The sequence below is a fragment of the Somniosus microcephalus genome, unplaced genomic scaffold, assembly GCF_052327205.1.
Source record: "Somniosus microcephalus isolate GS21.2 unplaced genomic scaffold, FLI_Smic_1.0 unresolved_chr6, whole genome shotgun sequence".
Lineage (NCBI taxonomy): Eukaryota > Metazoa > Chordata > Chondrichthyes > Squaliformes > Somniosidae > Somniosus > Somniosus microcephalus.
This window is the reverse complement of record NW_028225184.1, coordinates 21,829,021-21,856,566: the sequence shown is the minus strand read 5'-3', so window position 1 is coordinate 21,856,566 and position 27,546 is coordinate 21,829,021. Positions and strand designations below refer to the sequence as shown.

Below are 27,546 nucleotides of genomic sequence, written 5' to 3'. Positions count from 1 at the left end.
AAAGTGACTGAGCTCGTGGAGAAGGGTAACAGGGCGGACAGTTCCAAACTTCTCCTAAACTTAGTGATGGAGAAAGGCTCTGGGGCCCGAAGGGTGATGTGGAAATCCTTTGTGAATATGCGCCATGGGGTACCAAAGTTGGACAAAATATTGAAAGAAATGGAGGAACTTGGTACGATAAAATCTCGCTGAGGTTAATTTCATATTTAAACACGATTGTAATACTGATTAAAACTGGTTTCATGAAATCTAATTGATCTGAACAGATGCTGATGAATTTGATAACATAAATATCGCACGAGGTTTAACTGAAGTTGGCGAACATCTGAAGGGTAAGTGACGCACTTGGCATTTTATACAATTTATTTTAATTCTGAAAGTGTGCCCATATCCGTTTGTCTAAAGATTGATGGATAATCGGTATCAGACGTTCAGGGGGTTGGGTTAAACAGCTGTATTGCTTGTCAATCCCCAAAACTACTGCACGGATGGAAGTTCGATTGCACATCGTGTTCAGAGGTTTATTTAAATTTGCAGCTGCATTTTAACTTCCATTAAAAAACACGCATATCAGTTCTGAAAACCAATACAAACCAGGTAGGATCCTGATACACTGTGAAACCCCATAAATACCTGGCAGGATCCTAATACACTGTAAAATCCCATACACACCTGGCAGCATACTGATACAATGTGAAACCCCATACACACAAGGCATGTCCTGATATATTGTGAAACCACAAACACACCTGGCAGGATCCTGAAATACTGTGAAACTCCATACACACCTGGCAGGATCCTGACACAGTGCGAATCCCCTTAAACACCTGGCAATATCCTGTTACACTGTGAAACCCCATAAACACCTGGCAGCATCCTGATACATTGTGAAACCGCACACACACCTGGCAGGATCCTGATACACTTGGAAACCCCATACACACCTGGCAGGTTCCTGATAAACTGTGAAATCCCATACACACCTGGCAGGTGCCTGATACACTGTGAAACCCCATACACACCTGGCAGGATCCTGATAAACTGTGAAATCCCATACACACCTGGCAGGTGCCTGATACACTGTGAAACCCCATACACACCTGGCAGGATCCTGATACACTGTGAAACCCACACACACCTGGCAGGATCCTGATACACTCTGAAACCCCATACACACCTGACAGGATGCTGTTAAACTGTGAAAGCCCATGCACACCTGGCAGGATCCTGATACACTGTGAAACCCCACTTACACCTGGCAGGACCCGGATACACTGTGAACTCCCATACACACCTGGCAGGATCGTGATAGATGGTGGAACACCATAGACACAAGGCAGTAATTGATTTACTGTGAAACCACATACATTACTGGCAGGATCCTGATACACTGTGAAACACCATACACACAAGGGATGGTCTGATACATTGTCAAACCACAAATACACCTGGCAGCACCCTGATAAACTGTGAATCCCCATACACACCTGGCAAGATCCTGATACACCGTGAAACCGCATAAACACCTGGCACGTTCCTGATAAACTGTGAAACCCCATACACACCTGGCAAGATCCTGATAAACTGTGAAACCCCATACACACATGACAATATCCTGTTATACTGTGAAACCACATACACTCCTGGCAGGATCCTGATACACTGTAAAACCCCATACACACCTGGCAGGATCCTGAAACACTGTGAAACCCCACATACACCTGGCAGGATCCTGAAACACTTTGAAAACCATACACAAATGGCAGGATCCTGATAGACTGTGGAACTCCTTAGACACACGTAAGGAATTGATTAATGTGAAACCCCTTACATTACTGGCAGGATCCTGATTCACTGTGATATCCCATACACAGAAGACATGGCCTGATACATTGTGAAACCAGAAATACACCTGGCAGGATCCTGATGTACTGTGCAACCCCATACACCCCTGGAAGGAACCTGATACACTGTGAAACCCCAGACACACCTGGCAGGGTCCTGATACACAGTGAAACCCCATACACACCTGGCAGGATCCTGATACACTGTGAAACCACATACACACCTGGCAGGATCCTGATACACTGAGAAAACCCACATTACACCTGGCAGGATCCGAATATTATCTGAAACCCAATAAACACCTGGCAGGGTCCTGTTAAACTGTGAAAGCCCATACACACCTGTCAGGATCCTGATAGACTGTAATCCCCCCACACACCTGGCAGAACCCTGATACACTGTGAATACCCATATACCCCTGGCAGGATCCTGATACACTGTGAAAACCCATACACACCTGGAAGGATCCTCATAAACTGTGAAACCCCATACACAGCTGGCAGGATCCTGATACACTGTGAAACCCCATAAACACCTGGCAGCATCCTGATACACTGTGAAACCGCATACACACCTGGCAGGATCCTGATGTACAGTGAAACCCCACACATCCCTGGCAGGAACCTGATACACTGTGAAACCCCATACACACCTGGCAGGATCCTGATACACTGTGCAACCCCATACACACCTGGCAGGATCCTGATACACTGTGAAACCCCAGACACAGCTGGCAGTATCCTGATATTCTGTGAAACCCCATAAACACCTGGCAGCATCCTGATACACTGTGAAACCCACACACACCTGGCAGGATCCTGATACACTCTGAAACCCCATACACACCTGACAGGATGCTGTTAAACTGTGAAAGCCCATGCACACCTGGCAGGATCCTGATACACTGTGAAACCCCACTTACATCTGGCAGACCCGGATACACTGTGAACTCCCATTCACACCTGGCAGGATCCTGATAGATGGTGGAACACCATAGACACAAGGCAGTAATTGATTTACTGTGAAGCCACATACATTACTGGCAGGATCCTGATACACTGTGGAACACCATACACACAAGGGATGGTCTGATACATTGTCAAACCACAAATACACCTGGCAGGGCCCTGATAAACTTTGAAACCCCATACACACCTGGCAGGATCCTGATACACTGTGAACCTCCAAGCACACCTGGCAAGATCCTGATTAACTGTGAAACCCCACACACACATGGCAGTATCCTGTTATACTGTGAAACCCCACATACACCTGGCAGGATCCTGATACACTGTGAAACCCCATACACAAATGGCAGGATCCTGATAGACTGTGGAACCCCTTAGACACACGTAAGGAATTGATTAATGTGAAACCCCTTACATTACTGGCAGTATCCTGATTCACTGTGATACCCCATACACAGAAGACATGGCCTGATACATTGTGAAAGCAGAAATACACCTGGCAGGATCCTGATGTACTGTGACACCCCATACACCCTTGGCAGGAACCTGATACACTGTGAAACCCCAGACACACCTGGCAGGGTCCTGATACACTTGGAAACCCTATACACACCTGGCAGGATCCTGATACACTGTGAAACCACATACACACCTGGCAAGATCCTGATACACTCTGAAACCCCATACACACCTGACAGGATGCTGTTAAACTGTGAAAGCCCATGCACACCTGGCAGGATCCTGATACACTGTGAAACCCCATAAACACCTGGCAGGTTCCTGATAAGCTGTGAAACCCCATACACACCTGGCAGGATCCTGATACACTGTGAACCCCCAAACACACCTGGCAAGATCCTGATAAACTGTGAAACCCCATACACACATGGCAGTATCCTGTTATACTGTGAAACCACATACACTCCTGGCAGGATCCTGATACACTGTAAAACCCCATACACACCTGGCAGGATCCTGAAACACTGTGAAACCCCACATACACCTGGCAGGATCCTGATACACTGTGAAACCCCATACACAAATGGTAGGATCCTGATAGACTGTGGAACCCCTTAGACACACGTAAGGAATTGATTAATGTGAAACCCCTTACATTACTGGCAGGATCCTGATTCACTGTGATACCCCATACACAGAAGACATGGCCTGATACATTGTGAAACCAGAAATACACCTGGCAGGATCCTGATGTACTGTGAAACCCCATACACCCCTGGCAGGAACCTGATACACTGTGAAACCCCAGACACACCTGGCAGGATCCTGATACACAGTGAAACCCCATACACACCTGGCAGCATCCTGATACACTGTCAAACCGCATACACACCTGGCAGGATCCTGATACACTTGGAAACCCCATACACACTTGGCAGGATCCTGATACACTGTGAAACCACATACACACCTGGCAGGATCCTGATACACTGAGAAAACCCACATTACACCTGGCAGTATCCGAATATTATCTGAAACCCAATAAACACCTGGCAGGGTCCTGTTAAACTGTGAAAGCCCATACACACCTGGCAGGATCCTGATAGACTGTAAATCCCCCCACACACCTGGCAGAACCCTGATACACTGTGAATACCCATATACCCCTGGCAGGATCCTGATACACTGTGAAACCCCATACACACCTGGAAGGATCCTCATAAACTGTGAAATCCCATACACAGCTGGCAGGATCCTGATACACTGTGAAACCCCATAAACACCTGGCAGCATCCTGATACACTGTGAAACCGCATACACACCTGGCAGGATCCTGATGTACAGTGAAACCCCACACATCACTGGCAGGAACCTGATACACTGTGAAACCCCATACACATCTGGCAGGATCCTGAAACACTGTGCAACCCCATACACACCTGGCAGGATCCTGATACACTGTGAAACCCCAGACACAGCTGGCAGGATCCTGATACACTGTGAAACCCCATAAACACCTGGCAGCATCCTGATACACTGTGAAACCCACACACACCTGGTAGGATCCTGATACACTGTGAACCCCCAAACACACCTGGCAAGATCCTGATAAACTGTGAAACCCCATACACACATGGCAGTATCCTGTTATACTGTGAAACCACATACACTCCTGGCAGGATCCTGATACACTGTAAAACCCCATACACACCTGGCAGGATCCTGAAACACTGTGAAACCCCACATACACCTGGCAGTATCCTGATACACTGTGAAACCCCATACACAAATGGCAGGATCCTGATAGACTGTGGAACCCCTTAGACACACGTAAGGAATTGATTAATGTGAAACCCCTTACATTACTGGCAGGATCCTGATTCACTGTGATACCCCTTACACAGAAGACATGGCCTGATACATTGTGAAACCAGAAATACACCTGGCAGGATCCTGATGTACTGTGAAACCCCATACACCCCTGGCAGGAACCTGATACACTGTGAAACCCCAGACACACCTGGCAGAATCCTGATACACAGTGAAACCCCATACACACCTGGCAGCATCCTGATACACTGTCAAACCGCATACACACCTGGCAGGATCCTGATACACTTGGAAACCCCATACACACCTGGCAGGATCCTGATACACTGTGAAACCACATACACACCTGGCAGGATCCTGATACACTGAGAAAACCCACATTACACCTGGCAGGATCCTAATACAATTTGAAACCCCATAAACACCTGGCAGGATCCTGTTAAACTGTGAAAGCCCATACACACCTGGCAGGATCCTGATAGACTGTAAATCCCCCCACACACCTGGCAGAACCCTGATACACTGTGAATACCCATATACCCCTGGCAGGATCCTGATAAACTGTGAAACCCCATACACACCTGGAAGGATCCTCATAAACTGTGAAACCCCATACACAGCTGGCAGTATCCTGATACACTGTGAAACCCCATAAACACCTGGCAGCATCCTGATACACTGTGAAACCGCATACACACCTGGCAGGATCCTGATGTACAGTGAAACCCCACACATCCCTGGCAGGAACCTGATACACTGTGAAACCCCATACACACCTGGCAGGATCCTGATACACTGTGCAACCCCATACACACCTGGCAGGATCCTGATACACTGTGAAACCCCAGACACAGCTGGCAGGATCCTGATATTCTGTGAAACCCCATAAACACCTGGCAGCATCCTGATACACTGTGGAACCCACACACACCTGGCAGGATCCTGATACACTGTGAACCCCCAAACACACCTGGCAAGATCCTGATAAACTGTGAAACCCCATACACACATGGCAGTATCCTGTTATACTGTGAAACCACATACACTCCTGGCAGGATCCTGATACACTGTAAAACCCCATACACACCTGGCAGGATCCTTAAACACTGTGAAACCCCACATACACCTGGCAGGATCCTGATACACTTGGAAACCCCATACACACCTGGCAGGTTCCTGATACACTGTGAAACACCATACACACCTGACAGGATGCTGATACACTGTGAAACCGCATACACACCTGGCAGGATCCTGATACACTTGGACACTCCATACACACCTGGCAGGATCCTGATACACTGTGAAACCACATACACACCTGGCAGGATCCTGATACACTGAGAAAACCCACATTACACCTGGCAGGATCCTAATACAATCTGAAACCCCATAAACACCTGGCAGGATCCTGTTAAACTGTGAAAGCCCATACACACCTTGCAGGATTCTGATAGAATGTAAATCCCCCCACACACCTGGCAGAAACCTGATACACTGTGAATACCCATATACCGCTGGCAGGATCCTGATACACTGTGAAACCCCATACACACCTGGAAGAATCCTCATAAACTGTGAAACCCCATACACAGCTGGCAGTATCCTGATACACTGTGAAACCCCATAAACACCTGGCAGCATCCTGATACACTGTGAAACCGCATACACCCCTGGCAGGATCCTAATGTACAGTGAAACCCCACACATCCCTGGCAGGAACCTGATACACTGTGAAACCCCATACACACCTGGCAGGATCCTGATACACTGTGCAACCCCATACACACCTGGCAGGATCCTGATACACTGTGAAACCCCATACACAGCTGGCAGGATCCTGATACACTGTGAAACCCCATAAACACCTGGCAGCATCCTGATACACTGTGAAACCCACACACACCTGGCAGGATCCTGATACACTCTGAAACCCCATACACACCTGACAGGATGCTGTTAAACTCTGAAAGCCCATGCACACCTGGCAGGATCCTGATACACTGTGAAACCCCACTTACACCTGGCAGGACCCGGATACATTGTGAACTCCCATACACACCTGGCAGGATCCTGATAGATGGTGGAACACCATACACACCTGACAGGATGCTGTTAAACTTTGAAACCCCATACACACCTGGCAGGATCCTGATACACTGTGCAACCCCATACAGACCTGGCAGGATCCTGATACACTGTGAAACCTCATACACAGCTGGCAGGATCCTGATACACTGTGAAACCCCATAAACACCTGGCAGCATCCTGATACACTGTGAAACCCACACACACCTGGCAGGATCCTGATACACTCTGAAACCCCATACACACCTGACAGGATGCTGTTAAACTGTGAAAACCCATGCACACCTGGCAGGATCCTGCTACACTGTGAAACCCCACTTACACCTGGCAGGACCCGGATACATTGTGAACTCCCATACACACCTCGCAGGATCCTGATAGATGGTGGAACACCATCGACACAAGGCAGTAATTGATTTACTGTGAAACCACATACATTACTGGCAGGATCCTGATAAACTGTGAAACACCATACACACAAGGGATGGTCGATACATTGTCAAACCACAAATACACCTGGCAGGACCCTGATAAACTGTGAATCCCCATACACACCTGGCAGGATCCTGATACACCGTGAAACCGCTTAAACACCTGGCAGGTTCCTGATAAACTGTGAAACCCCATACACACCTGGCAGGATCCTGATACACTGTGAACCCCCAAACACACCTGGCAAGATCCTGATAAACTGTGAAACCCCATACACACATGACAGTATCCTGTTATACTGTGAAACCACATACACTCCTGGCAGGATCCTGATACACTGTAAAACCCCATACACACCTGGCAGGATCCTGAAACACTGTGAAACCCCACATACACCTGGCAGGATCCTGATACACTGTGAAACCCCATACACAAATGGCAGGATCCTGATAGACTGTGGAACTCCTTAGACACACGTAAGGAATTGATTAATGTGAAGCCCCTTACATTACTGGCAGGATCCTGATTCACTGTGATATCCCATACACAGAAGACATGGCCTGATACATTGTGAAACCAGAAATACACCTGGCAGGATCCTGATGTACTGTGAAACCCCATACACCCCTGGCAGGAACCTGATACACTGTGAAACCCCAGACACACCTGGCAGGGTCCTGATACACAGTGAAACCCCATACACACCTGGCAGCATCCTGATACACTGTCAAACCGCATACACACCTGGCAGGATGCTGATACACTTGGAAACCCCATACACACTTGGCAGGATCCTGATACACTGTGAAACCACATACACACCTGGCAGGATCCTGATACACTGAGAAAACCCACATTACACCTGGCAGTATCCGAATATTATCTGAAACCCAATAAACACCTGGCAGGGTCCTGTTAAACTGTGAAAGCCCATACACACCTGGCAGGATCCTGATAGACTGTAAATCCCCCCACACACCTGGCAGAACCCTGATACACTGTGAATACCCATATACCCCTGGCAGGATCCTGATACACTGTGAAACCCCATACACACCTGGAAGGATCCTCATAAACTGTGAAACCCCATACACAGCTGGCAGGATCCTGATACACTGTGAAACCCCATAAACACCTGGCAGCATCCTGATACACTGTGAAACCGCATACACACTTGGCAGGATCCTGATGTACAGTGAAACCCCACACATCCCTGGCAGGAACCTGATACACTGTGAAACCCCATACACACCTGGCAGGATCCTGATACACTGTGCAACCCCATACACACCTGGCAGGATCCTGATACACTGTGAAACCCCATACACAGCTGGCAGGATCCTGATACACTGTGAAACCCCATAAACACCTGGCAGCATCCTGATACACTGTGAAACCCACACACACCTGGCAGGATCCTGATACACTCTGAAACCCCATACACACCTGACAGGATGCTGTTGAACTGTGAAAGCCCATGCACACCTGGCAGGATCCTGATACACTGTGAAACCCCACTTACATCTGGCAGACCCGGATACACTGTGAACTCCCATTAATACCTGGCAGGATCCTGATAGATGGTGGAACACCATAGACACAAGGCAGTAATTGATTTACTGTGAAGCCACATACATTACTGGCAGGATCCTGATACACTGTGAAACACCATACACACAAGGGATGGTCTGATACATTGTCAAACCACAAATACACCTGGCAGGGCCCTGATAAACTGTGAATCCCCATACACACCTGGCAGGATCCTGATACACCGTGAAACCGCATAAACACCTGGCAGGTTCCTGATAAACTTTGAAACCCCATACACACCTGGCAGGATCCTGATACACTGTGAACCTCCAAGCACACCTGGCAAGATCCTGATTAACTGTGAAACCCCACACACACATGGCAGTATCCTGTTATACTGTGAAACCCCACATACACCTGGCAGGATCCTGATACACTGTGAAACCCCATACACAAATGGCAGGATCCTGATAGACTGTGGAACCCCTTAGACACACGTAAGGAATTGATTAATGTGAAACCCCTTACATTACTGGCAGTATCCTGATTCACTGTGATACCCCATACACAGAAGACATGGCCTGATACATTGTGAAACCAGAAATACACCTGGCAGGATCCTGATGTACTGTGACACCCCATACACCCTTGGCAGGAACCTGATACACTGTGAAACCCCAGACACACCTGGCAGGGTCCTGATACACTTGGAAACCCCATACACACCTGGCAGGATCCTGATACACTGTGAAACCACATACACACCTGGCAGGATCCTGATACACTGAGAAAACCCACATTACACCTGGCAGGATCCTAATACAATCTGAAACCCCATAAACACCTGGCAGGATCCTGTTAAACTGTGAAAGCCCATACGCACCGACAGGATCCTGATAGACTGTAAATCCCCCCACACATTTGGCAGAACCCTGATACACTGTGAATACCCATATACCCCTGGCAGGATCCTGCTACACTGTGAAAACCCATACACACCTAGAAGGATCCTCATAAACTGTGAAACCCCATACACAGCTGGCAGGATCCTGATACACTGTGAAACCCCATAAACACCTGGCAGCATCCTGATACACTGTGAAACCGCATACACACCTGGCAGGATCCTGATGTACAGTGAAACCCCACACATCCGTGGCAGGATCCTGATACACTGTGAAACCCCATACACAGCTGGCAGGATCCTGATACACTGTGAAACCCCATAAACACCTGGCAGCATCCTGATACACTGTGAAACCCACACACACCTGGCAGGATCCTGATACACTCTGAAACCCCATACACACCTGACAGGATGCTGTTAAACTATGAAAGCCCATGCACACCTGGCAGGATCCTGATACACTGTGAAACACCACACACACGTGGCAGGACCCTGACACACTCTGAATCCACATACACACCTAGCAGGATCCTCATACACTGTGAAACGGCATACACACCTGGCAGGTTCCTGATACACTGTGAACCACCATACACACCTGGCAAGACCCTGATAAACTGTAAAGCCCCATACACACCTGGGAGGATGCTGAAACACTGTGAAACCCCTCATACATCTCGCTGGATCCTGATAAACTGTGAAAACCCATACACAACTGGCAGGATCCTGATAGACTGTGGTACCCATTAGACTCCCGTAAGGAATTGATTACTGTGAAACCCTTTGCATTACTGGAAGGATCCTGATGCACTGTGAAACCCCAAACACAGAAGTCATGGCCTGATACATTGTGAAACAACAAATACACCTGGCAGGATCCTGATATGCTGTGAAACCCCATACACACTTGGCCGGTACCAGATACACTGCGAAAACCCAAACACGCCTGGCATGATCCTGAAAGACTGTGAAACCCTATACACACATGGCAGGATCCTGATACACTGTGAAACCACATACACATCTGGCAGGATCCAGATTGACTGTGAAACCCCATACAAACATGCCAGGATCCTGGTACACTGTAAAAACCGCATACACACCTGGCAGGCTCCTGACACAGTGCAAAACCACATGCACACCTGGCAGGATCCTGAAACACTGTGAAACCCCACATACACCTGGCAGGATCCTGATACACTGTGAAACCCCATACACAACTGGCAGGATCCTGATAGACAGTGGAACGCCTTAGACACACGTAAGGAATTGATTAATATGAAACCCCTTACATTACTGGCAGGATCCTGATTCACTGTGATACCCCATACACAGAAGACATGGCCTGATACATTGTGAAACCAAAAATACACCTGGAAGAATCCTGCTGTACTGTGAAACCCCATACACCCCTGGCAGGAACCTGATACACTGTGAAACCCCATACACACCTGGCAGGATCCTGATACACAGTGAAACCCCATACACACCTGGCAGCATCCTGATACACTGTCAAACCCCACATACACCTGGCAGGCTCCTGATACACTGTCAAACCGCATACACACCTGGCACGATCCTGATACACTTGGAAACCCCATACACACCTGGCAGGATCCTGATACACTTTGAAACCACATACATACCTCGCAGGATCCTGATACACTGAGAAAACCCACATTACACCTGGAAGGATCCTAATACAAACTGAAACCCCATAAACACCTGGCAGGATCCTGTTAAACTGTGAAAGCCCATACACAGCTGGCAGGTTCCTGATACACTGTAAACCCCCCACACACCTGGCAGAACCCTGATACACTGTGAATACCCATACATACCTGGCAGGATCCTGATACACTGTGAAACTCCATACACAACTGGAAGGATCCTCTTACACTGTGAACCCCCAAACAGACCTGGCAGGACCCTGATACACTGTGAAACCCCATACACACATCGCAGGATCCTGAAATAGTGTGAAACCCCATACACACCTGGCAGGATCCTGATTCAATGTGAAACGCCATACACACCTGGCAGGATCATGATTACATTGTGAAAGCCCACACACACATGGCAGGATTCTGATACACTGTGATACCCATAAAATCCTGGAAGGATCTTGATAGACGGTGGAATCCCACAGAGATAAGTCAGGAACTGATTTACTGTGAAACCCCATACAGTAATGGCTGGATCCTGAGACACTGAGAAACCCCATAAACACAAGGCATGGTCTGATACATTGGGAACCCACAAACACACCTGGCAGGATCCTGATATACCGAGAAACCCCATAGACACCTGGCAGGAACCTGTTAAACTGTGAAACCCCATGTAAACCTGGCAGGATCCAGACAGAATGGGAAACACCACAGACACATGTCAGCATCCTGATACAATGTGAAACCCCAAACACACCTGGCAGGATCCTGATACACTGTGAAACCCGATACACACCTGGCAAGATCCTGATACACTGTGAAAACGCATACACACCTGGCAGGAATTGATAAAATGTGAAACCCCATACACACCTGGCAGGTCCTGACAAACTGTGAATCCGCAAACACAACTGAAAGGGTCCTGATACTCTGTGAAGCCCCATACACACCTGGCAGGAATTGATTTCCTGAGAAACCCCATACACTCCTGGCAGGATCCTGATACACTGTGAAACTCCATACACACCTGGCAGGAACCTGATACACTTTGAAACCCCATACACACCTGGCAGGCTCCTGATACACTGTGAAACCCCATACACACCTGGCAGGAGCCTGATACACTGTGAAACCCCATACACACCTGGCAGAATCCTGATACTCTGTGAAACCCCATACACACCTGGCAGGATCCTGATACACTGTGAAACCCTATACACACCTGGCAGGATCCTGATACTCTGTGAAACCCCATACACACCTGGCAGGATCCTGATACACTCTGAAACCCAGTACACACCTGGCAGGTTCCTGAAATACTGAAACCCCATACACACCTGGTAGGATGCTGATACACTGTGAAACCCCATTCACACTTGGCAGGATCCTGATACACTGAAAACCCATACACACCTTACAGGATCCTGATAAACTGTGAAAGCCCATACACACCTGGCAGGATCCTGATACACTTTGAAACACCATATACACCTGGCAGAATCATGATACACTGTGAAACCCCATTAACAACTGGCAAGATCCTGATACACTGTGAAACCCCATACTCACCTGGCAGGATCCTGATACACAGCGAAACCTCATACACACCTATCAGGATCCTGATACACTGTGAAACCCCATTCACACCTGGCAGGATCCCGAAGCACTGTGAAACCCCATACACACCTGGTAGGATCCTGATATACTGTGAAACCCCATACACACCTGGCAGGATCCTGATACACTGTGAAACCCCATACACACCTGGCAGGAACCTGATGCACCGTGAAACCCTATACACACCTGGCAGATTCCTGATACACTGTGAAACCACATACACACCTAGCAGGATCCTGATACACTGTGAAAACCCACACACACCTGGCAGGAAACTGATACACTCTGAAACCCCATACACCCCTGGCAGGTTTCTGATACACTGTGAAATCCCATACACACCTGGCAGGATCGTGATACACTCTTAAACCCCATAAACTCCTGGCAGGTTCCTGATGCACTGTGAAACCTCATACACACCTGGCAGGTTCCTGATAGACGGTGCAACCCCATAGACACAAGGCCGGAATTGATTTAGTGTTAAACCCCATATATTAGGCAGCACGGTGGACTAGTGGTTAGCACTGTTGCCTCACAGCGCCAGGGACCCGGGTTCAAATCCGGCCTCGGGAGACTGTCTGTGTGGAGTTTGCACATTCTCCCCGTGTTTGCGTGGGTTTCCTCCGGGTGCTCCGGTTTCCTTCCACAGTCCATCGATGTGCGGGTTAGGTTGATTGGCTATGATAAATTGACCCTTAGTGTTAGGGGGATTAAATACGTGGGGTTACGGGGATAGGGTGGGATATGTGTTGGTGTAGGGGCTATTGGGATATGTGTCAGTGCAGGCTCGATGGGCCGAAATGGCCTCTATCTGCACTGTGGGGTTTCTGTGATTTCTGTGATTTCTGTGATATTACTGGCAGGATCCTGATATACTGCGAAACCCCATACACACAATTTCAGGATCCTGATATTCTTTGAAACCCCATACATACCTGGCAGGATCCTGATACACTGTCAAATGTGTACAAACATGGCAGGATCCTAATAACGTGTGAAAGCACAGACAAATCTGGCAGGATCCAGACACAATGTGAAACCCCAAACACAACTGTCAGGATCCTGATACACTGTGAAACCCCATACACACCTGGCAGGATCCTGATATGCTGTGATACCCCTACACACCTGGCAGGATGCTGATACACTGTGACACCCCATGCAAACCTGGCTGTATCCTGCTACACTGTGGAACTCTATACACACCTGTCTGGATCCTGATACACTGTGATACCCCAAGCACACCTGGCATGATTCTGATACACTGTGAAGCCCCATACACATCCAGGCATAATCCTGATGCGCTGTGAATCCCCATGCACACCTGACCGGATCCTGATACACCTTGTTACCCCATACACATCAGACAGGATTCTGATACACTGTGATACCCCATATACAACAGGCAGGATCCAGTTACACTGTGTCACCCAATACACACCTGGCAGGATACTGATACACTGTGGAACCCCATACAAACCTAGTAGAATCCTGATACACTGTGAAACCGCATACACACCTGGCAGGATCCTAATAGAGTGAAACCCCATACACACCTGGCAGGACCCTGATACATCGTGAATCCCCATACACACCTGGCAGGATCCAAATACTCTGTGAAACCCCATACACACCTGGCAGGATCATGATGCACTGTGAAACCCCACATACACCTGGCAGGCTCCTGATACACTGTGAAACACCACACACACCTGGCAGGTTCCTGATACACTGTGAAACCCCATACACACCTGGCAGGATCCTGATACACTGTGAAACCCCATACAAAACTGGAAGTATCCCGATACACTGTGAAATCCGATACACACCAGGCAGGATCCCGATACAATGCGAAACTCCATACGCATCTGGCAGGATCCTGATATACAGTGAAACCGCATGCACACCTGGCCGTATCCTGATACACTGAAACCCCATACACACCTGGCAGGACGCTGATACGCCGTGAAACCCCATACACATCTGGCAGGATCCTGATTCAATGTGAAACCCCATACATATCCGGCAGGATCTTGATACACTGTGAAACCCCATACCCACCTGGCAGGTTCCTGATTCAATGTGAAACCCCATACACACCTGTCGGAAACCTGATACACTGTGAAACCCCTTAAACAAATGGCAGGATCCTGATAGTCTGTGAAACCACATACACACCTGGCAGGTTCCTGATATACTGTGAAACCCCATAGACACGTGGCAGGATCCCGATACAATGTGAAACTCTGTACACTCCTAGCAGGATCCTGAGATACTGTGAAACCCCACACATACCTGGCAGGATCGCGATACATATGTGAAACTCCATACACACCTGGCTGTTTCCTGATAAACTGGGAACCCCCATACACACCTGGCAGGATCCGGATACTCTGTGATTGCACATACTCACCGCCAGGATATAAACCATATGCCGCATAGACATTTTAACTTTCCACTTTAAAAACAGTAACTTGAATTCAATTTGTGGATGGGAAAGGGACAGATGTAGCCCTGGAATTCTATAGTGGATCACCTATGGAGAACGAGGCAGAAAATTTAAAAATAAATATTATTACTGCAAAGCACAGAAATAGCCGTCTGCAATTGTTGCATGCTACATGTTTAGTTGCATTGATTAGCGTATAATCGGACATTTATGTGTGGACAATGGTATTTGTGAGTGGCAGTTAAACAGACAGCGTGGGCACAGAGAATAGTACTTAACTCTGGAGTTTGTTTTTACCCAATCCACAGATTTTTTTAAATTGCAAAATTAAATTTTACAAAGAAAGCTTCAATACGACGTTGAAATGAAAGTCGAGCGAGTTGCAAAACGGGTTTTCTAACCGTTATCGCCTGTTTTTCACCCCGCAATTAAAGTAAAAAGACTCCCAATTGTCTCTTGACCCTGATTATATGAGCTTTTCATTAATCCTTCCCTGGTAACTGGTTTCCCCGCTCCTTTGGTGTAAAATCCAATCATGCTTCCCGTCATAGTCCTGGATTCGTTCTCAGTTTTATCTATTATCACAGAATCACAGAAACCCCACAGTGCAGATAGAGGCCATTTCGGCCCATCGAGCCTACACTGACACATATCCCACCCGATCCCCGGAAACCCCTACACCAACACATATCCCACCCTATCCCCGTAACCCCACATATTTAATCCCCCTAACACTAAGGGTCAATTTATCATAGCCAATCATCCTAACCCGCACATCTTTGGACTGTGGGAGGAAACCGCAGCACCCGGAGAAAACCCACGCAAACACGGGGAGAATGTGCAAACTCCACACAGACAGTCACCCGAGGCCGGATTCGAACCCGGGTCCCTGGCGCTGTGAGGCAACAGTGCTAACCACTATGCCACCGTGCTGCCCACTATTACCATGCATTAATGTTGTGAATTCCATTCCATTTTTTTCAATGCACCCTTGCAAAAGAAAGAAATCCAACACCCTCGCCCTTTTCTCAGCCTAAAGTTCAGATATATATTATCTTATTATTCCCTTCTGTAAAGATAATGCAAATAACATTCTTGCTGCAATCAATGGACTCTAATTGCACACCATACCCCAGATAACTAACCTAAACACCTGATACAATAACAGTGTAACTTCTGCACATTCTCATTCTGTACGTCACCCAGTAAACATCATATCCCAGTTTGCCTGCCGAAGGCCTGTACAGTAATGATGGAACTCCTGTACATTTACCGTATTCCCTTTCCCTGTGACACCCAAAAATGTATTTTCTATTCCTTCAGAAAGTTATAAAACTGGAGCATTCCTACGTTCATCCCTAGAGCAGAATTGTTCAGTACATTACCCACAAGCCACAAGTGGAACATTTCATTCTGATTGATCAATAAAAAGTGAGACACCGTCCTCACAGTAACACGGTTTATGCATGACTAATTTAACCCGTTCTGTGGAATGTAGGCAAAGGTGGTGAGAAGAAAAGCAGCCTATCAGAATATTTTGATCGTGGTGTAGGCTTTACGCCCGTGGGTGCGTATAACTAAAATAGTTTCTTATATGGGAGAAAACGCCAGTCTACAGCAACATGAAAATTTCATTTACATTGTATGGAGAGGGGAGCTGTCATCATGGTCAGCTTAACCAATTGGAGTAACCGCTACAGACAGCAGAGGAATGCAAGACTATCCAAGAATTAGGAACTCCAGCAGGGCGCATTATGGTGGAGGAAAAGCAGCCTCGCATTGATGGAGAGCAAGACAGATCTGGTGGGTCTCGTTGTGCGAGACAATATTCTCAGCAACTACCCTGCTGCAGTCAAAGCAGCGCTGGCAACTGCTGGTCAAATGCCTAGAAGCCGCAGTGATGTGATGAGAAATTGATGGCAGCAATCCAATGGTGCAAGTTTGATGACAATGAGAGGGAATGGCTTCAATTTTGGGCGGCACTGTAAAGTAGAGGATATCGAACTGATTGCCCATTGCACGAGGTAATTGGAAACGGACATGGTGTATAATGTGCAGCTCATTCTAAGTCACCCAATTTACACCATCGCCCAAAGCCAAAATTGTCCCCAGAGACTGCAAAGTTTTGCAATGAATGGTGGTAGATGATTGTTATGTAAATATACAGGGGAAGCACATTTGTCTATGTTGTGGCATACGGCATTTGCTACTAAAAATAGTGCATGTGGGTAACACCAATGGATACTCAGGGATATTCATTTGGACAACACTTCACTAGATGCCAAAGCTTCCATATAACCAGAATCGTGAGATGTCTATAGTACAGTTCAGGATCTATATTATCGGCATAGCAGAATTATTGAATAATTAAATATCTTCAGTAATTACTCGAGAGAAGTGTCAGGGGTACATGACATCAGGAGACAATATTAGAATTTATATAACCGTTTATATAATAAAATAGGAGTACTGAGTACAGTTTCGTTCTACTTACCTAAGAAAGGATAAACTTGCCTTGGAGGGTTGCTAGATTGACTAAATTGATTCCTGGGATCAAAGGGCTGTCTTACAACGAAATATTGTGCAGAATAGGCATATAGTATCTGAATTTTAGAAGAATGAGCGATGACCTCAAGCAAACGTATAACCTGCATAGAGGGCTTGACAAGCTATATGCTGAGAGTTATTTTCCCCTGGCTGGAGTGTCTAAAACTAGGGGGCATAGTCTCAGAATAAGGGCTCGGCCAATTAAGACTGAAATGAGGAGAATGTCTTCATTAGAGAGTTGTGAATCTTAGGAATTCTAATTCAATGGGCTGTGGATGCTCAGTCGCCTAATATACTCAAGGCTGCGATAGGTAGATTTCTGGCACAAAGGGAATCAAGGCATATGTGGATAGGGCAGGCAAGTGGAGTTGATGTAGAATTTCAGGCATGATCGTTGTGAATGTTGGAACATGCTCAAAAGTCTGTATGCCCTATTCCAGCTCTTATGACTTATCTTCTTAAATTAATCTAACTCAAGGAGAATCAAACGCCTGGTCTGGACGAATTGCATCTGTGTATTATAAAGTCTCTACAGGCGAGATAGCTGAGGTACTATTATACCTATTTAATAATTATTTAGAGAAAGTTGTAGTGCTAGAGTACTGGTAGATAACTAATGTTATATCTACATTGAAGAAGGGAGGCAGAACATCTCCAGGAGACTATAGACCAGTCAACTTGACATCGCTTACAGGGAAGATAATGGAATCCCAAATAAGGGAGAAAATAGAATGTAGAAACCAAAAACATAATAACAGCCTGGATTTCAAAATGGAAATTCTTGCTTGACCAATCTCACTGAATTCTTTGAAAAGATAACAGCGAGAGTAGACGAGGTTAATGTAGTAGATGTAATTTATCTAGCTTGCCAAAAGGCCTTCGATAAGATACCACATATACAGATCAATGAATAAGGGCAGAGAATACGGAGTCAAGGGATAAGCATCAGAATGAACAGCAAGCTCCTGCAAGACAGAAAACAATGACTGCAGGTAACAGTTAGCTACACAGAGTGGCTGAACGTGGGGTCCTACAAGGATCAGTGCTGGGCTCACAGTTGTTCACAAATTAGATTTACGATTAACACTTTAAAATCATAACATAATTTATAAGTTTACACAAAACACCACACTTGGTGGGGCGGGTGAATATTAAATAACGTGGATGACTGCAATAACTTAAAAGAAGATATTAATAAACTTTCAGAATGGGCATATAATTGCCAAATGAATTTCAACATAGATAATTGTGAGTTATTACATTTTGTGAAGAAAAATATGGAGGTCACACAGTACTTGGGTAATTAGAATCAAAATGGGGTAGAGGAGGATGGGAATCTGGGAGAACAAATACACAAATCATTATAAGTGTGGTCGCTGGCTATTAATGCCATTACAAAGAAAAACAGTCACTGGGCATAATTCTACAGGGATAGAATTGAAAAGTTGACAAGTTATGCTAAACTTGTATCGAACATTATTTTATCACACTTGGAGTACTGTTTAAAATTCCAGTCACTATATTATAGAAAGGATATTGAGGCATTTGAGAGGGTGCCAAAAAGGTTTACAAGGATGATACCAGAACTGCGAGGTTATACATATCAGGAAAGGATCAACAGGCTGGGTGGCATTTATCTTGTAAAGAAAAGGCTGAGGGGTGACCTAATAGAGCGCTTTAAATTTATGAAAGATTTTGAGAGATTAGATAGAGAGCGAATAATCCCACTTTTTGAAATAACAAAACTAGAGGTCATCATTATAAAGACATTTAATAGGGAATTCGGGAGCAATTTCTTTACACAGAGAACGGTGAGTACGTGAAACTCGCTACCACAGGCAGTAGTTGAGGCGAATAGTATAGATGCATTTAGAGGTAAGCTAGGTAAGCATATGAGGGAGAAGGAAATAAAGGATTATGCTACTAGAGCAATATGTGGAATGATGGGAGGAGGCTCGAATGGAGAACTAACCCCGGAATGGTGGAGATGGGCTGAATGGGCTGATTTTTTGCGTTATATTCTAAGCAATTCGATGTAATTCTGTGTAATAATCATCAAAGGGAAATGTGACATTTTAACCAAATCTTTATTTTAGTAAGTATTCGAATCAGGTGCACAGTTGAATCATTTCTTAGTGATTATAGAAGGCAATATTGGAAGTGGATTGTATTGGGTGGCTAATGCGTTAGCGCCCATTTTACATCCTCGCCCAGGTAACAACAGCCATTCACTGCGTGGTAATGTTCTGCACCGAATCTATTGAATTTATGATTTAATTGTTTCACGAATCTTCACTGCAATGCAAAATATAATTTAGAAGTCGTTTCATAAATATGTAACTAATACTAAAAACCACTTTCTGTCTGTTCTAATTAAAGGTGTTCAACAGAAACACAAGGAAACACTCCGGGTACAAACTGAAACACTGAGAGTGAACACTATCCTAATAAAGGAGAAGGTTATGAATTTCCAGCTGGTTGATCGATACACTGAGCTAACGGTCATTTCTACTGTTCGAGATCGGATACTTGTAGAACATGAACTGCTGGCAAGAGGCCGAGACCATGAAGAGTGGAGAAAGAAACATCTCCGGAGAGAGCTGGAGAAAATCCGAACTGATCAATTGTTCCACAGCAGTTTTTCCTGGATAGGCATTTTCATCAAGAAAATGAAGGCTATCTTCTGGCGATCCAATTCTGGGAGTTCAGCAGCAGTGAGCGGAGTCCCAGGGATTGGAAAAACAACAATGGTACCAAAGATTGTTTATGACTGGGCGACTGGGAAAATATACCCACACTTCCAATTTGTTTTCAGCTTTAAATTCCGGGACTTAAACGCTATTACCTGTAGAATAAACCTGAGGAATCTGATACTGGATCTGTATCCTTACTTTGGGAATAATCTGCGAGAGCTCTGGAAGAACCCAGAGGGATTGCTGTTTATATTCGATGGTTTGGATGAATTCAAGGAGAGCATCGATTTTTCTGACAATCGGAGAAATACAGAACCGCAGCACAGGTGCACAGATCCTGAAGACTGGTGTGAAGTTTCTGACATTGTGTACAGTTTAATACAGCACAAGCTGCTCCCAGGATGTTCAGTTTTACTGACCAGCCGCCCCACTGCATTACATTTATTAGAAAAGGCTCACATCAGTGTCTGGGCTGAAATCCTGGGATTTGTTGGTGAAGAAAGGAAGGAATACTTCAACAAGTTCTTTGAAGATCAGACGGTGTCAGCAGCTGTTTTCAAGCATGTGGAGGAAAACGAGATCCTGTACACCATGAGTTACAACCCTTCCTACTGCTGGATCCTCGGTCTGTCACTGGGACCATTCTTTAAACAACGAGACAGGAAGCAGCAGCGAGTTCCCAAGACCATCACCCAACTATATTCCTACTATATTCACAATATTCTGAAAAACCATGGCCGAGAGATTGAAAGCCCCCGAGATGTGTTACTGAAGATTGGTGAGATGGCATTCTCAGGAGTCTCAGAGAAGAAGATTGTGTTTAGAAATGGAGATTTGATCAAGTACAATCTACAACCTTCCCAGTTCCTGTCTGGGTTCATGATGGAACTTTTGGAGAGAGATGATTCTGCCCAGAGCGTGGTGTTCACATTCCCACACCTCACCATCCAAGAGTTTGTAGCCGCACTCGCACAATTCCTGACTCCAGATCCCGGGGACATCCTGAAACTCCTTAGAGAAGCCCACAGCAAGGAAGATGGGCGATTTGAGATATTTCTCCGTTTTGTTGCTGGTCTCTCCTCCACACAGGCAGCTCGACCCTTGGAGGAGTTTCTGGGTTCATTTCTTCATCAAACCACCTGCCGAGTGATTGACTGGGTGAAGGAAAATATTGAAGACCAGATTGCAAACACATCGAGTGAAACTGGTAAAAGGACCCTCCTGAACACATTCCACTATCTGTTTGAATCTCAGAATACAGCACTGGCTCAGACCACAGTGGGATCTGTGAAGACAATTAGATTTAGCGGATTGCGACTCACCCCGATTGACTGTGCAGTCCTGTCTCATGTCATTGGGCTCTGTGATACAATTAAAAAGCTCGATCTCGGATATTGTTACCTTCAGTGTGAAGGACTCCAACGGCTGGGACCCGTACTTCACAAATGCCGGGAGTTGAGGTAACTGTTTATTTGCCTCTAACTGTTGGGCGAATTGTAGAACAGTTAGGGATTGTTTTGTTGCTCCATAATGAACGGAAACAAACAGTTCAGTAAAACCAGAGAGAAGTAGATACAACACAAATATGATCAATTATATAAGAGGATCGGTCAATAATTCCCTAAGGACTGGAGAATCTAAAATGCATGCTTGTGAACAAATAGGGATTTTACAACCTTTATCGGATCAGCAAATACAGGTCACTGAGAGTCTGATAATTTACTTACAGTAAATCAGATTTATTGCTATTTTTCACTACCTAAGATACCTCCATTGTAGAGGCTGCTAATTGCAGCAGTCCTTTAGTCAGAGCATCACACGCTCATCCCAAGTTGTAGGGGTCAGTGACAGTCACCGGAATGTCAACGTGTGTAGGAAAGGGGAGCAGAAACACCAAACATTGAGTAAGAAAGAGCAAAGCACAGCTTTCGGGCAGTGACCCGCCAGTGGGCGAGCGGAGCGTTCCCCGAAGGACGTCAGTATGTTATCTTAACTCATCAATGAAACCGCCCTTAACACTCGCCAAGTTATTCACCTTCTCTTCACCCAGCTGGCAGCACTCGCACCTTTGAGTCAGAGGGTCGTGGATTCTGGCCACACGCTTCGAATCCAGGCCAAAGCTTCAGTGACGTTTGGGAGCTAAATTCTGTTAAAAAGGTTCCAATCTAACAGGTTGTGGGGTATGAGTCCCGGAGTAAAGACACACACCGGCCAGCTTTGGGGCCTCGCAGACAGCGGGTGGCTCCTGGGGAAACCGGGGACAGTGAACCCGGGAATTCCCCATAATCCGCGCCCTATGTGTGAGGTCCCGCATCGGAAGGGAACTTACAAAAATTCCCCAGAAACTGTCGGGCCAGTGACACCTGAAATAAATGCAGAGCCAGTTTAATGGGAAATAAAGTGAGAGACTCCCCTCCCCTATAAACTAGGAGCACAACGACATTTAAAACTTGTAACGGGACAGAAGAAACTCTCCTTGTTACATAAAATCCTGGGGGACATTACAGCAGCAGTTAGCAATGTTTGACAATATAACTCACCCCGAGATATTATACAGATTAATATAATGCACAGAGTATAAAGTAAAGGGATTCATGTAACAGAATCATAGAGTCATAGAAAGTTACAGCACAGAAGGAGGCCATTTCAGCCCATCGTGTCCACGCCGGCCAAAAAATAGCTATCCAGCCTAATCCCAATTCCCAGCTCTTGCTCCGTTACCCTGCAGGTTAGAGCATGCAAAGTGCACAACCAAGTAGGTTATAAATGTGGTTAGGGTTCCTGCCTAGTCCAGCTTTTCAGGCAGTGAGTTCCAGACCCCCACAGCTCTCTGGGTGAAGAAATTTCCCCTCACATCCCCTGTAAACCTTCCAAAAATTACTTAAAATCTGGGCCCCTTGGATTTTGACCTGCTAAGGGAAATAGGTCATTTCAATCCACTTTATCTATGCTATCATAATTTTGTACACCACAATAAGGTCTCCAGTCAGCCTCCTCTGTTCCAAGTAATACAGACGCAGCCTATCCAGTCTTTCCTCATAGCTAAGATGCTCCATTCCCGGCAACACCCTTGTAAATCTCCTCTGTACCCTCTAGTGCAATCACATCTTTCCTGTAATGTGGTGACCAGAACTGCACGCATTACTCTAGCTGAGGCCTAACTAGTGTCATATACAGTTGAAGCATAGCCCCCTGCTCTTGTATTCTATGCCACTACTAATAAAGACACGCATTCCATATGTCTCCTGAACCACCTTATCTACTTGGCCGGCTAACTTCAGGGAACTGTGGACATGCAATCCAAGGACCCTTTGTTCCTCTACAATACTCAGTGTCCTACCATTTAATGTGTATTCCCTGTCCTTGTTAGCCCTCCCTAAATGCATTAACTCACACTTCTCCGGATTGAATTCCATGTGACACTGTTCTGCCCACCTGACCAATGTATTTATATCTTCCTGCAGTCTACAGCTTCCATCTTCAGTATCAACCACACAGCCGATTTTAGTATCATCTGCAAACTTCTTAATCATACCCATTATATTCAAGTGAAGATCGTTGATATATACCACAAAAAGCCAGAGAGCCCGTACTGAGCCCTGCGGAACCCCACTGGAAACAGCCTTCCAATCACAAAAACACTCATCAACCATTACCCTCTGCTTTCTGTCTCCGAGCCAGTTTTGAATCCAAATTGACACTTTGTGCTATATCCCATGGGCCTTCAACTTCGTGACCAGTCTGCCATGTGGATCCTTAACAAAAACCTTGCCAAAATCCATATATTCTACATCAAACGCACTACCCTCATCTACCCTCCTTGTTACCTCCTCAAAAATTCACCCTGTATAATTTATTTCCGCGAAAATCGCCCCAATCCCATTAAATCCGTCAGTTAAAGAACAGCAGAAATGAGACTAGATTCTCCAACTTGACGGGGCCGGTCACCGAGCTCAAGGAGGTTAATCATCAGGAAATGAAACCTGGCTGAGGGACATTTAAGGGCTTCACACAGACAGCACTTTATTTAAAAAATGCATTTACTGACCGTCCCTGATTATATGGGGAGTTGGACAGAGTGTTATTCATTGCCAGTGACAGAAAAATCTGGTTTTAAACTTCCTGAAGTTTACTTTCTGTTTCCTGTAATATCCAAAAGAGAAAAAAACTTATAAATGAACCGGGGCTTGATTCAGTTTATTTCTCTCACTCTCTGTCGGTTTGTGTTTAGACTGAGTTTCAACACAGTGGGAGATTCAGGAGTGAAACTATTGTCTACGGCTCTGAGTAACCCGAACTGTAAAATACAGGAACTGTGGTAAGTACCAGGCTGTGTGAGATTTGTTATAACTGGGTGTCTGACACTGTACATTATTATTAGTATCTGTAATAGTGTTATTAATAAACTGTACATTTTTAGTAGTATATGTAATAGTTTTATGAATTTTAACTTGGGATCTGCCCTTGGGATCTCCCCTCTCTCATCTCTTTCTCTCCTGATCCTCAGGTTGGATAATAACAGTCTCATACATTCTTGTGCCGAGGATCTCGCGTCCGCTCTCTCTACAAACCGCTCACTGACGAAGCTGTACTTGGGTTATAATAAACTGGGAGATTCAGGAGTGAAACTTGTGTCTATGGCTCTCAGGAACCCGGACTGTAAAATACAGACACTGCGGTAAATAACAGACTGTGTGAGATTATGTTTATAATAATTGGATGCGTGACAATGTACATTATTATGAATATCCATAATAGTGTTATTAGGAAACAATGGGGAAGTACACTTGCCATGAATCTTATCATTCATGGAGAAATGACTCATGAAATAACACTGTGCGGCCAGATGGTGGCGCCGTCCAAGGAGTATAAGTATCGGGCGTGGGCCCAGCTTGCTCAGGACGTTTTTGTAACCAGGAACTAGTGATGGAACTAGAATCTCACGGTTGTGAAACAGTTGATTAAAGTCTTGATTTATACCCAAACCAAGTGCTCAGTAGTCTTTTTACATCAACACTAATTCGATGTATTACTCTCTTTGACGCCCAGGCTGGATGATGTCGGTCTCACAGCTTCTTGTGCCGCGGACCTCGCCTCCATTATCAATACAACCTGCTCACTGACGGTTCTGTCCTTACGTTCTAATAAACTGGGCGATTCAGGAGTGAAACTACTGTCTGGGGCTCTGATGAACCCGGACTGTAAAATACAGGAACTGGAGTAAGTAGCAGACTATGTGAGATTGTGTTTATGATAACTGGATTTCTGACACTGTACATTATTATTACTATCAGTCATTGTGTTATTAATAAACTCTGGAGGTTTACTTTGATTCTTTTTATATCTCTCTCTCTGATCCCAGTCTGGATAATAATGGGTTTACAGATTCTTGTACCGAAGATCTCGTTTCCGCTCTCAGTACAATTCAGTCACTGGCGATTCTGTGCCTGGGATCAAACTCCTTCACAGACCGATCTGTCGCCACTCTCCGCCACCTCATACTGAACTGCGGGAGCCTGGAGAAGATCTGGTGAGTGTTTGTGTTCATGTTTCAGATGGTAGGTAAAATATAAATGGGATTCCATCACCTTTACGGGTAATATTTCCCTGTATTTATTATTAAATAATAACACCAGTCACCCTGCTATTTACACTGTTGTGGAAACTGGTTAATCCCTGTTTAATCTTTAATATGTTTCAGGCTGAGAGATAATCATTTCAGTTCCAATGGAAAGAAACAGCTGGAGTTGCTGCAGGGAACAAGACGTGGACTGAGTGTGGATGTGTGAACATTTCAATTGATGACCATCACTGGACTCATTATATGACCATTTCTGCCCGATATTCTGCCCCTCCTCTTTAAGTGGCCGCGCTCCAGGTTTAAATCCTATCGGCCCCTTTAAGGGTTTCCAGCTCGAGCTGAGCGGGCATCATCTCCCATTTTTAAGTCAGAGCCCCAGCCACAGGGACACGAGACTCAGCCGCCCAGCCCCACATTGCTGCTTCTGCAGGACATCCGAGGCTGAATGTTCCCCAATGGGGCACTGGGGAAATGTACAGACAGGAAGGGCCCAGAGTGGGGCTCAGTCTGGGCTGCAGTGGGACGCTGACGGTTGCAATCGGTATTCCTGGGTTTGGGGTAACATTACCCAGGGTCCGCGGTCATTATCAGTCCCCAGTGCCTTGCTGGGAAGTGAACCTGTGCGGGTTCACACCTGATCCGCTAAAGCCACTTTATCGCCCCGCTAAGAAAGTGGAAATGATCCCCTGGAGAGTGGGAATCGGAACTTCGAGGAAAAGGACAGGACGGGGGAATCGTTGGAACTGGGATCAGGCTGAATGAAGAGTAACCAATGGATCAGAGGGGCTGATGAGATGGGCAGCGGGAAGAGCAGAACAAATCAAGAGACTAAGTGTAGAAATTAAATACATATGAATTAATAAAATATGTATCAGATTTTGTGTAACTATATATCGATTGAGGAAACGGCAAAACAAAATAAAGGATACC

The 27,546-nt window shown here is 45.9% G+C and overlaps 1 protein-coding gene across 1 annotated transcript; it reads left to right on the top strand.

Moving 5' to 3' along the window:
- LOC147087115 (NACHT, LRR and PYD domains-containing protein 3-like) lies at positions 1-27,546 on the top strand. Its single transcript, XM_085978203.1, has 8 exons — positions 1-172; positions 267-332; positions 20,722-22,495; positions 25,267-25,353; positions 25,543-25,713; positions 26,085-26,255; positions 26,398-26,565; positions 26,737-27,546. The coding sequence occupies exons 1-8, from the start codon at positions 67-69 to the stop codon at positions 26,822-26,824; spliced, it is 2,631 nt and encodes an 876-aa protein (XP_085834329.1). The 5' UTR covers positions 1-66; the 3' UTR covers positions 26,825-27,546.

What these genes read in the sequence shown, in the direction of transcription:
- LOC147087115 (XM_085978203.1), top strand. Translation starts at nt 67, where the DNA reads ATGGAGAAAGGCTCTGGGGCCCGAAGGGTGATGTGGAAATCCTTTGTG. An exon ending in GAAAGAAATGGAGGAACTTG is followed by an intron (nt 173 to 266) that starts GTACGATAAAAT and finishes TGATCTGAACAG; the next exon opens with ATGCTGATGAATTTGATAAC. An exon ending in CACAAATGCCGGGAGTTGAG is followed by an intron (nt 22,496 to 25,266) that starts GTAACTGTTTAT and finishes GTTTGTGTTTAG; the next exon opens with ACTGAGTTTCAACACAGTGG.